General features: G+C 40.9%; 1 protein-coding gene across 6 annotated transcripts in view; it reads right to left on the minus strand.

The window, feature by feature from the left end:
* The window catches only part of LOC123757973 (inner centromere protein A), a 102,293-nt gene that overhangs the window by 19,500 nt on the left and 68,122 nt on the right, over positions 1-14,671 (minus strand). For all 6 annotated transcript variants that reach the window (XM_069338817.1, XM_045742009.2, XM_045742006.2 and 3 more), the window contains 3 exons: positions 13,266-13,467; positions 7,096-7,241; positions 4,861-4,984 (listed from right to left, as the gene is read on the minus strand). In XM_069338817.1, the coding sequence (XP_069194918.1) occupies positions 4,861-4,984; positions 7,096-7,241; positions 13,266-13,467 (472 nt within the window). The remainder of the gene's footprint in view (positions 1-4,860; positions 4,985-7,095; positions 7,242-13,265; positions 13,468-14,671) is intronic.

The following is a 14,671-nucleotide window of genomic DNA, read 5'->3' on the forward strand; positions in this document are numbered from 1 at the left end:
TTTGTCCTGGTCAAAAAGGAAAAAACAAAATGCAGATGAAAACCCCATGGTTTAATCAGAGATGTAGGCAAGCAAAGCAACAAAGTAAAAGAGCGTGGTGAAACTTTAGAAATAACAGGACACTTTACAGGACAGGAGAGTAGAGAAAGATACCAAAGTGCAAGGAATGAATACGTCAGGGTGAGAAGAGAGGCTTAACTATTGGGCTGCTCAGCTTCCAAATACGGCACCCCCCAGTGCGGAGGAAATAAATTATCTGGATTTTTTTTTTTAAATATCAAAAACCCTTCCCTGTGTATGGATAAGTAAACAAAAAGTCGAAATTGTACTTACTTTGGCTGCTACGGGGTCCGTAAGTTTGCGCGTGATGTCATCATTCCCTGGTCGCCCATGGCATACGCTCCCGGGGCCAGTAAGGTAACCAGCCCAAGATGTGCGAGTTGCCACGAATATATTTTTGTTCATTTTTTGCGCACAGTTCCAAATACATTTTATTTTTTTTTTTTGTGCCAATCCTATGTATAATGAACACACACACACCATATTATGGCAGTAGAACATCCGTACTGTCTGAAGACACTGTGTTACGTACATGACATGTGTACATATATCCGGCACATATTTCTAATGTATAATGCAAATTTATTTATATTTACATTCTATTTACACACTATACAGTATCACACATTATATACACACACAAACACACTCAGAACTCCGCGAGCGTGTGATATGCTGCGAAACAGCCAACGGGGCATAGTGGAACCTTGCACTCCATGCACCAGGTGCTGATGCATCTTCACTTTTGTTCTCTTTAAGTAGTGTTCCTGCATACTATACAGGCACGTTTACCCTTCTCCTGTGATGCTGTGCCTGGCATATACTCGAGCATGTGGACACCAAAATTGAGCAACAACAGGAGTTGTGACAACACCAACACTGAATATCCGTATTGGCAGTCTCCTGCCTGATTTTATCAGGTACATATTGAAGCAGTTGAGCACTGCAACATCTATTAACACTTTAGTCCGGTAACGATGCAGCATTGCGTCATATTTTTACTAGACGAGATCCCGGTAACGACGCAGCATTGCGTCGTTTTCGGGGGTAAATTGGCGGTAGCTTCTGGAGGGGCGCACAGCGGTTTTGGATATTATATGTATATACTCTGGTAGGGAATTTCATTGTGAATACATTGATACCAAAATAAAAGACCTAGGACCAGAATTGAGGTAATAAAGTTGAAAACAGTATACCATTTCATTAGCGCTCACTGGGATTATGCTCCGTCACTTTCTCTGTTTGCTGTGGGTGGTACGCCTGGCTTTTGGACTTTATATCTGCATATACTCCTGTAGGGAATTCTATTGCGAACACAATGTTACCAAAATGAAAGACCTAGGACGTGAATTGAGATGTCCAAAGTGAAGAGAGAGTACACATTTTATTGCTCTTATGCGCTCCCGGGTATCTTGAGAGATTATCTTGAGATGATTTCGGGGCTTTAGTGTCCCCGCGGCCCGGTCTTCGACCAGGCCTCCACCCCCAGGAAGCAGCCCGTGACAGCTGACTAACACCCAGGTACCTATTTACTGCTAGGTAACAGGGGCATAGGGTGAAAGAAACTCTGCCCAATGTTTCTCGCCGGCGCCTGGGATCGAACCCAGGACCACAGGATCACAAGTCCCGCGTGCTGTCCGCTCGGCCGACCGGCTCCGTAACACGCACTCACTTTCTCTGTTTGTTGTGGATGGTACGCCAGGCTTTTGGAGTTTATATCTTTAGTCGTGTAGAGAATTCTATTGCGAACACAATGATACCAAATTGAAAAACCTAGGACGAGAAATGAGATGACAAAGTGGAAACGAGTATACACTTTTCAGTGTATTATCTCGCTCTCTAATGTAATGAGAGGCGCCTTGGGATGGCGCAGTACTCTCTTTCCGGGCCACATTCATCTGGTCGGCGGGTGGAGTGTGCTGTGGTTTTTTACTTCGTATGCATATGCTCTTGTTGGGAATTCTCTTGCGAACACAATGATACCAAAATGAAAGCCCTAGGACGGGAATTGAGGTGACAAACGTGAAAGGAGTGTACACATTTTATCGCTCTTATGCGCTCCCGGGTAACACGCACTCACTTTCTCTGTTTGTTGTGGATGGTACGCCAGGCTTTTGGATTTTATATGTCTTTAGTCGTGTAGAGAATTCTATTGCAAACACAATGATACAAAATTGAAAATCCCTGAACGAGAATTGAGGTGACAAAGTTGAAGAGAGTATACACTTTTCAGAACTACCGCGCGCTCCCATGAAATGCTGGGACCCACTACGCCTAGTTGAGGGATGGCGGGCTGGGACCGCCAAAGTGTTAAGTGGAAAAAGAACTTTTTCGTCCACTTCACAGACTTGCGCACGCACTCCACTGCACTGGGCATCGTGTCACATTTATCGACGAGGCGCATGTTCACGTTGTAGTCTTATGATACAGTCTGGTTTATAAATGGGGAAGCGTGTTTGAAAGTGGACTTTGCTACTGTCCAACATGGCATCAGTATGAATCGTAGTCAGCATATTCACCTCGTGACTGTCTCTCCACCGCTTTGATGGGATATACTGCTTGAATGCCAGTCGCCCCTTGAACAGTGCAAGCGATTCGTCGATTACCACATTCTGTCCAGGTACAAAATAATCGCAGAACTTGCCTCTCATGTCACTGAACACCTTCCGTACCTTCTGCAGTCTGTCGTGTCTGTCCTCACTTGCATTATTCTCGATATGTAGGCACCTGAGAATCAACAGGAACCTATCACTCGACATATATTGGTTGAACACGGGCGATGGAACAAGGGTGTCTTTGCTTCAATAATCCTGGACGACGGGTTTTTCAGAGTGCTTCATCATTATCATGATGCTGAGTGCGAGAAACACGTACATTTCGTCAATTGTGGTGTCCTTCCATCGCGTGAGGCAGGTAAAATGCCAACGTCTATGAGGCTTTGAGTGTATCGGTGTGTCTCAGTCACAAGATGGGTGGGTCATGAATTTGTTGTTGAAATATGCCAGGAAATAGTCTATTTCTGCCATATCATCACCTGTATATGGGAATAATGGTGTAACACCAACATCGGTAGCATCAAACGTTGGTATTTGTGGTACAATTCTCCCACGCAAGTACAACCGGGAGGTTGGTTTTGGCGCCACACCACGGCCAACACCACCATGAGCACCAAAAACACAGCTACATCGTCTGGTGCTGGAGCTGCTACAGGATATGGTAGGAGATAAGGCTGATCTACGTATCATAGGCCTACCACGAACACCTGATGTAGAGGGGCCACTGTTGTCATTTTCCCGTTGCCGCGAGACACGCTGCTGCCTGGCGCGACGTGTTGCTGAGGCAGCAAAATCCCGCCTGGTAACACCCTCGCTGCTCGTACTCGGGTCATCCACACTACTTGTATCGGAGCACTGAAGCACTGATACAGTGCTTATGTCACTGAAGCCTGAGAAAGATTCATCGCATGTATTATCACTGAATAAACTTGCGTCTGGGGACATACACGGTAGTGGTGGTGATGATAAAGGTGTTGACCCAGGGCGGCGAGGCAGGCCGGGCGAGGCGCGTGTACCGTACACTCTCCCTACATCATCCACCTCAGTCTCTCCCTCACTCGTATCAGACCTCTGTGTTAGGTCTTTCTCTGGATCATTGTCTAAGTCATCATACAAAATGTTGCGTATCTCCTCCTCAGAGTCGTTTTCCATGACCACGGGTGACTGTGGAGTGGGAGCTAGTAGACGATGCGTCAGTCATAGTTGCTATTTTGAAACTGAGGCTTCCCATGGCCGCGAGGCATGCTGGGATTTTTTTTCAAGATGGTGGACGATCACTGGGGCCCCAAGGCATCCATTTCGTACCCGCGTCATTACGCGTGAGTTTTGAACGGAACGTGAAAAACAAAAGTACCCCGATGTCGACGGCCTGCAGGCGCATTGCGCAGTTCAGTGGTTAAGGGCAATACGAAAAGACATAGCAGGGCAAAATCTCAACCTAAATTGCTGCACAGCCACATCATTTAGGGAACAGGTAATGAAACTGAAGATAGGGGCAGACAGTTTCACTACAAACAACAAGGAAGTGTGAGAGGAACTGGAAAAAAAAATCCAAGAGGTCTTCACAGTAGAGCAAGAAGTTCCAGAGATGAGAGGGGGAATAGTTAACCAGGCACCACTAGAAGAGTTTGGGATTATCAGTGGGGATGTAAGGAAGCTTTTGCTAGAGTTGGATGTGACAAAGGCTATAGGCCCGGATGGAATCTCACCATGGATACTAAAGGAAGGTGCGGAAGCACTGTGTCTGCCACTCTGCACTCATTTGACTTTCAGTAGTAGTTTCAACCAGAACAGAGGTTTGTTTTGGGATGCTTATCTTTCTGGGTGCCTGACCCAGTCAATGGCAGATATAGAATGCTCCATAAACACATGTGCAATTCTATAGGCCATTGCACCTCGTGCATCTCTTAAGGGGGCAGGTTCTGGCTTGTGGTCCCTGGTAGGCTTAGAACTCCATTCACTTTGACTGATGCCAAAGTCTAATATATCCATATCAGCCTGGAAAGCTCCGGGAACCCAAAGGGGCTACCCCCCAGAAATCTCAGGAGACTAATCCCTCTGCAATTTTGATGGTCATAGTGGTCATTATTTCTTTCACACAATACTGAAATCCCAGCTCCTCTCCAATCATTTGGGAAAGAGCTACTACTGTAAATCAGGCTTCATGGCAATTCTTTCACAATGACTTAATTTCTTTTCATTTATGCATTTAACTATAGTGTAGAATAACACTGCAAGTACTCACCTTTTGAACTATCATAGGGACAATTTTAACTTGACTTTCTCCAGCACCACGCTTAGCTTCCCGCAATCGAAGATTTTCCAATTCTCTTTTTTCACGGGCAATGCGCTCTGCTTCAGCCATTTTCCTGAAAATTATTTTGTTCCTGCATTATTTATAACTTCTTTACCTTCATATGGCTCCAATCACTATGATTACCTACTGTGCTTCAATCACCAAAAGTAATTTTTTAATGTTAGTTTTTGTGAAATATTTTTTGTCATGCATATCATGATGTGGGACTTTTACTTAAATGAGCTTTTACAGTTAAATGTTACTATATTGTCTCAGATTAACCATTTCAAATTTAAATAGTTTGATGGATATGGTAATTTCATTCAGTTTTAGAAAAACTAATAATAATTTTAATTATAAGTTGTACACCTGTAGTTTGTTGGGTCTTTTACATTTGTTCAGACAATAATACATTCAGTATGAGTAAGTGTGTTCTGGTAGAGCACATATTCTGACAATAACTTCAGTACCAATAATAATGACATCACCAAAACCTGACCTATGATAAAATATCGAGGTTACACTATAGGATCGAACCCTATCCTAAATAATCTCCAACAAGAAGAAAATACGTAGGAGCCGTGTTGAGGATTTGAAAGTAAGCACAGGGTGTTCCCAGGCACACGCCCCAGACAACTAGGCCACGACATGAAAAGGATTGCAACCTGGGGTCCTACTGAACCCTTGAGGGTTCCTGAGGCTTCTACTGAAGCCGAACAAGCGTTTCACACAGTCCCCCATGCTCTGGTTCTGTCATCTAGGAGACTAGGAATGTTCTACCTCTAAAGCTCCTCTTTCAATGCAGAGGGAAAAATCACACTAACGTGATGTACAATGGGGCCTCGACTTACAATGCTAATTCGTTCCCAGAGACGGATCGTAAGTCGAAATATCGTAAGTCGAAGCGATTTTTCCCATAAGAAATAAAGGGATTTGAATTAATTAGTTCCCCACACTCCAAAATATTAACATACAAATACATTTTATACTGAATACAATGTTTTTTTCTAACTACAATACAGTACCTAAGTTTATCTTACCTTTATGGAGGGCTCTTGATGGCATATGGAAGATGGTGATGAGGGGGGGAGGAGGAGAATTGTTACTGTTTGGAAGGGGAGTCCCCTTCCATTATCACATCAGGCAGTGATGTTTTCTCTGGGGTACTCTCTCTCCTACGTTTTGCCTAAATACCACTAGGACCTGGTTGTGGTTCAGTGCTTGTTTGTCTCACTACAATTTTGTCAAGAGACATTTGTTTTTCCCTTCATTTTAACATTTGTCTGTAATGATGCATCACTTTAGCACCCATAATGTCCTTTTTCTTAGCCAGTATGGTGGATATCATTGACTGAGATTTGTTGTACTGCCTAGCCAGTCTAACAACCCGCACACCATCTTCATATTTACGAATGATTTCTTGTTTCTGCTCTATGGTCATCCTTACATGGGATCTCACATGTTGAGCCTTACCACTGACTTTCCTGGGACTCATGGCATGATATATAATAATTACTTTAATGTTCAAAATGCAAAAAATCACCACAAAAGCGAAATTTCTTATAGGCGCGATCGTCACTAAGCAGGCAGCTGTAGTAAATTGAGGCAGGTCGGCCGCATGACCGGGAACCTCGCGCTCGGTCGACCCGAACGTGTACCAACAAATATCGTAAGTCGACGACACCATCAGATACCGAGTCGCACGTTTCTATGAAATTTACATCGTAACTCAAAATTATCATAAGTAGGGGCAATCGTAAGTCGAAGTGCCACTGTATCAATGAGAATATCCATTTTCTCAGTGATACATGAACATCACATTAGTGTTATTTCTCTCTGTGCATAGTCTCCAACAAGTGTGTTTCTCATAGTAGGTGAAAGAGGATTTAATTTACAAATTAAGTATTTTAGTGTCATTATGACTTGATGAGGGTCCACGAAAATTAGAAATCGGGCATTAGAATCAGTACATCATGGGATCCGAACCGAATACATGGAAAAATTTGTCGACAGTGGTTGAAATAGCAAGCACCTATTTTTCGTAAATCACTTTGCTAGCCTGACAGCGATGTATAAATTTTTATGAAAAATTGTTGTTAAAGACAAAGATCCCTTTAATTTATGTTCTAAATTAAATTTTTCAAATAGACACTTGGATCATTTAGCTCTGTGAAGACCACTTACCGCTTTTTCTCTTCTTGCAGTCTGCGTTGCTCTGCCATAAGCACACGCTTCTCCTCCAACTTTCTGGCCTCTTCAGCTCGTCTTTCTTCTTCTTCTATTACTTTCCTTGCCTCCTCTTCCTGCTTTCGTCGCTCCTCTTCTTCATGCTGCAATTATATTCATAAAACTTCATAAGCACACTACAATGGTGCAAATTTCTATACCTTCATGGTATAATTAGTTTACAGTCTGTATATTTGTTCATCAAATTGTTTCGTCATATTTACATGAAATTTGTTTTACCAGTATCTGTCTCACGACTCTAATGGTAAACTAAGCTTTGTCAATGGCTGTAGCATCTGTTCACTACAGCCACAACTATAATGACTTAAATTATTGATACGAGTAGCATATAAATATAGATTATTCTGTACAATATATAATTATAATGATTACGTTTTTTATTTATTTATTTTAATTATTTATATATATACAGGAGTTCTTAAATTCTTGTATAGCCACTAGTACGCGTGGCGTTTCAAGCAAGTCATAAATCCTATGTTCCCTGGAATACGGCCCCCACGAATAATCGTTTTTAGACCCAAATACCCATTTTACTATTGAGTTAAACAGAGGCTACAGTTAAGGATTTGTGCCCAGTAAATCCTCCCCGGTCAGGATACGAACCCAGGACAAAGCACTCGTGTAACGCCAGGCGAGCATCTTACCACTACGCCACGGAGACTGTACATAATATTAGGCTATTACAGGCGTACTATCACTTTATTAGGCAATAATGTACAGTATTTTATGTAAGCTCAACCATACATGTACAAACATTTATGAATGTTTTTAATTGAATTGATTTGAGAATATTAGATCAAAGGTGCTGGAATTAGTAAAATTATGCCCATGTTATTCAACTTGTTTTGTCAATTCCTAAGCCTTAGAAAAGAAGCTGCACAACATTCCATTAAAGCATGTTAGGCTATGACATATTTACATCAAAATGGTAACAAATGTCACAAAGTAAACATTATTTGTAATGAGCCCTTAAGTGACATTCATTGTTTATCATATTGAATGCCTGTGCATGCCTAATGGGGCATGAACCAGAACCCCACTCCTGCCTGATGGGGTTCTGGGAGTTGTTCTACTCCCCAAGCCCGGCTTGAGGCCAGGCTTGACTTGTTAGAATTTGGTCCACCAGGCTGTTGCTTGGAGTGGCCCGCAGGCCCATATACCCACCACAGCCCGACTCGTCCGGAACTTCTTTTAAAAAACAGTCTAGTTTTCTCTTGAAGATGTCCACGGTTATTCCGGCAATACTGTATTTCTTATAATTGCTGGTAGCACATTGAACAACCACGGACCTCTGATGTTTATACAGTGTTCTCTGATTGTGCCTATGGCACCTCTGCTCTTCACTGGTTCTATTCTACATTTTCTTCCATATCGTTCACTCCAGTACGTTGTTATTTTACTGTGTTCTTGCGGTTGTTCAACGTCCTACCAGCGAGCATCAGAAATATGCCGCTCCAAGCAACAGCCTGGTGGACCAAACTCTCTCAAGCCAAGCCTGGCCTCGGGTCGGGCTTGGGGAATAGAAGGACTCCCAGAACCCCATCAAGCAGGTGTGTAGATTAGGGAACTGGCCCTCCAGTATTTTTCCATGTGTATATTATTTGGTATCTCTCTTATCTCCTTTCTAGTGAATACATTTGGAGAGCTTTGAGACGATCCCAATAATTTAGGTGCTTTATCGCGTCATGCGTGCTGTATATGTTTTCTGTATTCCCTCTATTTCAGCAATCTCTCCTGCTCTGAAGGGGGAAGTGAGTATTGAGCAGTACTCGAGACGGGGCAACACAAGAGACCTGAAGAGTACAACCATTGTGATGGGATCCCTGGATTTGAAAGTTCTCATAATCCTTCCCATCATTTTTCTGGCTGACACAATATTTGCTTGGTTATGCTCCTTAAACGTTAAATCTTCACACATCATTATTCCCAAATCCTTGACATGCTGTTTTCCTACTATGGGGAGATTTGATTATGTTTTGTACCCTGTATTACGTTTCAGATCCTCATTTTTGCTGTACCTGAGTACCTAGAATTTATCACTGTTAAACATCATGTTATTTTCTGCTGCCCAATCAAAAACTTTGTTGATATCTGCTTGGAATTTTTCAATGTTCTCAGCAGAAGTAATTTTCATGCTGATTTTTGTGTCATCTGCAAAGGATGACACGAAGCTGTGACTTAGTGACTTATATTTTTGTCTATATCTGATATGAGAATAAGGAACAGCAGTCATGCAAGGACTGTATCTCGAGGTAGAGCTTTTAACTGTGTTTGGACTCAATTTTATTTCATTGACTGTTACTCTGTGTTCTGTTTGACAGGAAATTGAGTATCCACCGTCCTACTTTACCAGTTATTCCCATTGACCTCATTTTGTGTGCTATCACTCCATGGTCACATTTGTCGAATGCCTTTGCTAAGTCTGTGTATACAACATCTATTTTGCTTTTCTTTTAGAGCTTCTGTGATTTTGTCATAGTGGTTGAGTAACTGTGACAGACAGGATCTGCGCGCTCTATATCCATGTTGTCCTGGGTTGTGTAGCTCATTATTTTCCATAAAACTAGAAATTTGATTCATAATCACTCTTCATTCTTTCAAAAACTTTTAATTTGTGTGATGTTAGTGCAACTGGTCTTTAATTTTGTGCCAAGGCTTTGCTACCACCCTTGTGCAGAGGAGCTATATCTGCAGATTTAACACTTTGCCGCTTTGGTGACCTCAGCGGCGTCAACAATATTTCTACTGATTACGCTGGCGTGCCGTGCTAAAGAGTCACGAGAAAAAATATTTGTATAAATTCCATTTATTATCCGATCTACTTGGGGATAGTTTACAAAAGTTTGCCATGAAATTTACGTTTTCTCTACTAGCCGAACAGCTTATTTAGGAGAACGGCGTGGCAGTGAATCATCGTGGTAAAACAATTGTATTATTGACACGACGAGTATAATCGACGTAGTTTTTATATATGTTGCCGGTTGAACGCATCCTTATGTGACCTTTTATACTTATGTTCTTCTAGAACATTCTGTTGTAAACACATTGAAACAAAAATGAAATACATACATCGAAAAATAATGTCAAGACAGTGAATTGAATATACACTTTTTTCAATGCGGGTTTCGCCGATATGCCACCGCGGGTAACACTTCGGCCACTTTCCACACTGATTTGGGTGGGCTACGACATTGAATCTATATTTATATGCATTTGTTAGTGTAGAGAATTTTATTGCGATTTCAGTGATACCAAAATTAACGCTATAGCACAACTGTGGGCTTCACAACCATGAAGAGAGTGGAAACATTTTGTTGCTGTTTGGCGCTCTCGGCTAGTGATCTCAATAGTTTTTTATTTGGTGTTGATATGCCTTATGCTTTGGCGGCCTTTTATAGGTATGTTCTTATAGACAATTCTATTGTGAACACAGTGATACCAAATTTAAATACGTACGCCTACAATTAGTGTCACGACAGTCAAAAGAGTATACACTTTTCGGTCTTGCCGCGTAAGCGCTCGAAACGCCGAAAGCATATAGGGTATGGAGCCGGTCGGCCGAGCGGACAGCACGCTGGACTTGTGATCCTGTGGTCCTGGGTTCAATCCCAGGCGCCGGCGAGAAACAATGGGCAGAGTTTCTTTCACTCTATGCCCCTGTTACCTAGCAGTAAAATAGGTACCTGGGTGTTAGTCAGCTGTCACGGGCTGCTTCCTGGGGGTGGAGGCCTGGTCGAGGACCGGGCCGCGGGGACACTAAAAAGCCCCGAAATCATCTCAAGATAACCTCAAGAAGATGGCTTTTTTTCAATAGCCCGGCAGCGTCAAAGTGTTAAGTGCAGCTGGTATCTCCCCTGTATCCAGGCTCTTTCTTCATATTACAATGATTGCTCGTGCTACTGGTACTTTACATTTCTTGATGAATATTGAATTCCATGAGTCAGGCCCAGGAGCTGAGTGCATGGGCATATTGTCAATTTCTCTTTCAAAGTCTTCAGAGTTTGTGTTAATATCCGTTATATTATCTGCAGCTTGAATGTCATTCATAAAGAAGCTGTCTGGGTCATCAACTTTCATGTTGTTTATTGGTGTGCTAAACAGCCTCATACTGACTTCTTGGAATTTCACTAATTTCTTTGTTGTCCTCTGTGTACGTACCTTCAGTTGTAATTAATGGGCCAATACTGGTCGAGGTTTTTGATTTTGATTTTGCAAATATATTTTGAAAATATTTTTTGACCTGAAAAAATATTTTGGATTTTTCTTTATCTCTTGTATAGATTTCTGTTCCAATTCCATTTCCTTAGACTCATATGATCACTTCAACGTTTGTTCTATTTCTTTGATCTCCCTGTTTAGACTTATTTTCCTTTTTTGTGATATAGTGGTGTCTGCCTAAGCATTTCCATTATTTTTTTTCCTTCTCTTGTACAGTCGACTGTGTTCTCTTTCTAGAGTGGTCCTCTTTCTGACCCTCCTCACAGGCACATGCTTCAGCTGTCAGTTAAGCGATTCCCTGTGTGGAAGTTTTGTCATTGAAGACCGTCTCCCTTTGAATGTTTGCAAGGTCTACATTTATTTTTTCCCAGTCGATCCTCATTGCTGAAAATTAATTGATTGAATACTCCTCCTCGCTTGTTGGGTCTCTTAGACCTACTACCATTATTTATGCTAGTTCGCACTTCAATGAGCTTATGGTGCGAGTATGTAGTATCTGAGATTGCAATGTCTCTGATTAGGTCATCAATGTTTGTGAATAACAAGTCTAGTGTGTTTTCGTTCCTAGTGGGTTCTGTAATCTATTGATTGAGCAAGAATTTGTCACAGAATCTCAAAAGTTCTCTGACCTGTGGTTGGTTATTTCCTGCTATGATATTTGTGTTTGCCATTCTCCATCTTAAACTTGGTAAATTGAAATCTCCAAGGAAGATAATATCTGGAGCTGGGTTTGCTTGATTATCAAGAATGTTCACTATTTTGTGTATCTACTCTGTGAATTCCTCAACCGTAGTATATATATTAAAATAATAATTAGGTTTATTTTTTCTACCTTAATTCCAGGTACCTCTACCCCCTCATTAATTAAGTTCAGTAGCTCTGTGCATACCAGGACCTCTTTAATATACCGACCTACTCCTCCATTTGACCTAGTTTCTCTATCACATCTATAAATTATAATTTGGAATCCAGATTTCACTATCCATGTAATCTTTCGTATGAGTTTCCGTGAATGCCCCAAATATTGAGTTTGACTCTAATAGGAGGCCGTTTATGAACTTGGACTTTATTTCTTGATTTTGACTTTAGGCCTTATATGTTTGGAAATATGAATGATTGTCCATATTGTGTGTCACTTCTGGAAGGTTTTGGTAGTTCTCCCCTCCTCTCTACCCTGACCCAGGGTGTGCTGGTTTGGCAATGGTTTGTTCAGTCTCCTAGCTATAGTACCTAGTGATTTAATAACTCACCATTCCAGTATTGTTATACTTGTTCTTCAAGCTGTGAATAGTGGTTTCTTCTACCACTTCTTGTTCAAGTTCATTACTCAAGTAGAAACTAAGTAACCAAATGAGTCACAGATATATTAGAAAGAATTTCATTAATGTCAGCAGTGAACACACACATAGGTAGGTAATTATCAGGAGAAAGCACTAAGCCATTACAACTACTGTATATAGAACTTAGAAAGGATAAGGATTTGGGACAAGATTGGAGGAAAGGAATTATGCCCAACCACATGGACGACCGGGGATTGAAAGCCGACCTGCAAGAAGCGAGACTATCACTCTACCCTCCACTTCAAGTGGCTGGGCATCATGGTGTTTTCCCTGTACCTGTGGTTAGTTTCCACAGATCTTCTACTCCAGCAGGCAGATTTTTTTTGGTTTTATTTGACAGCACTAACATTGAGATTTAAAAACGTACTCCTTACAAGAGTTAGAAGACAGATCACAAAGGGCTAGACTCCTTCCTGTGGCAATTGAGACAGTTGTATTGAAAAAATTTCATTCTAGTAATGCATAAATTTGTCTAGTGAATTCTTTTAGCTTGTTATAATGTAAGTATTCCCCTTTCAGCCGGGAACAATGGCTGCTTCATAAACCTACCTGTTCTCTAATCTTCCGAATTTTAGCCTCTTCTTCTGCCCGCTTCTTGGCAAGAAGTTGTTGTTTTTTGCGTTGCTGTTCCTCTTTTAGCCTTTCCTCCCGAATCTTTCTGTCTTTCTCCTGCTGTTCCTGTGCTTCTATAGCTTTACGTTCTCTTTCTTCACGGGCTTCTTGTACTCGTTTCATCCTCTCCTCATTTTGTCTTAAAATAAATTTGTTGAGAATAATTAAAACATTATAATATGGCTGCATTTTAAATAATATTCATAGCAATAAATAATACAAATGATCATGTACAGTCAGATATGGGTAATGAAACAAAGCTCAGAAAGACTATAATCTATAAAGCACAATAAAATCATAACACATCCCATCCTCAGACCAAGTCCATTCCTTCCAGTGGTCGACCCCAAAGACGCATACATAAATTTAAAATGCAGTTCATTCAAAATAGGAATTTTCTCAAATATAAATTATTATTTTATATTACTATATTGCACACATTTAGGCACTGGTTAGGTTAGGTGTTTACGTTCTGTTGGCGATTATTTGTATTTGTAGTACGTGCATGAAGCATTTACAGTGTTGTGGTTCGAACAAAATTCGCCAGTGAAGCACTTATTCCGGAAGGGCTCAAATGACATCAGTTGTGAGTCGCATGTAAACCATTTTTCATTCATACACAGAGGGTTTGGCGGGTGCATGGAATGGACTTTGGGTCTTTGTTTAGAGGACAGGCTGCATAACAACATGATGAATCTATGAGAAAATATTGAGACCATTCAATGGGACTGAATCTGCATCCTGGACTCTCAAGTAACATATGCTTGTTACTTGGTCCATGGATGCAGGTTCAATCCCATTTTATGGTTTCAATATTTTTTCACCAAGATATACATTAAAAAATAAATAAAAAAATAAATTAAAAAGAATGACACCTAAATAAAACTGACAACCTCCATTAGCTGCATCTTTGCATGGCTAGAAATGTGGAATTATGAATATAGCAAATGGATTTGGTGATTTTTACAGGTAACAATGTTCTTTTCATATACAAAATTTTTATAATTCAAATAGGCTGATATACCAAAAACCATACCAGCCCACACCATAATTGAGAAATTAGGCAATGATACCTAGTTTTGGTACACTATAGTACAGTGTAGTACAAAAAAAGACTAATCTACAAGTCTCCTAAAACAAGAGACTAAATTCAGTCACTATATCTCCCTTTCAAATATAACATTTTTAACCGCCCAAATTCAGGAGGGGGTTTCTTGTCTAATCTAGATCCTAAGGCAATGTAATTTCCTGCAGATCCTTCTTTCTTTTTCATCTAATGTTTGGCAATACATAGCCAGAATGGGACAAAGTTCCAGAAATCTGGATATCAGGCAAATCTGAAT

This window comes from Procambarus clarkii, chromosome 40 (genome assembly GCF_040958095.1).
Source record: "Procambarus clarkii isolate CNS0578487 chromosome 40, FALCON_Pclarkii_2.0, whole genome shotgun sequence".
Taxonomy (NCBI): domain Eukaryota; kingdom Metazoa; phylum Arthropoda; class Malacostraca; order Decapoda; family Cambaridae; genus Procambarus; species Procambarus clarkii.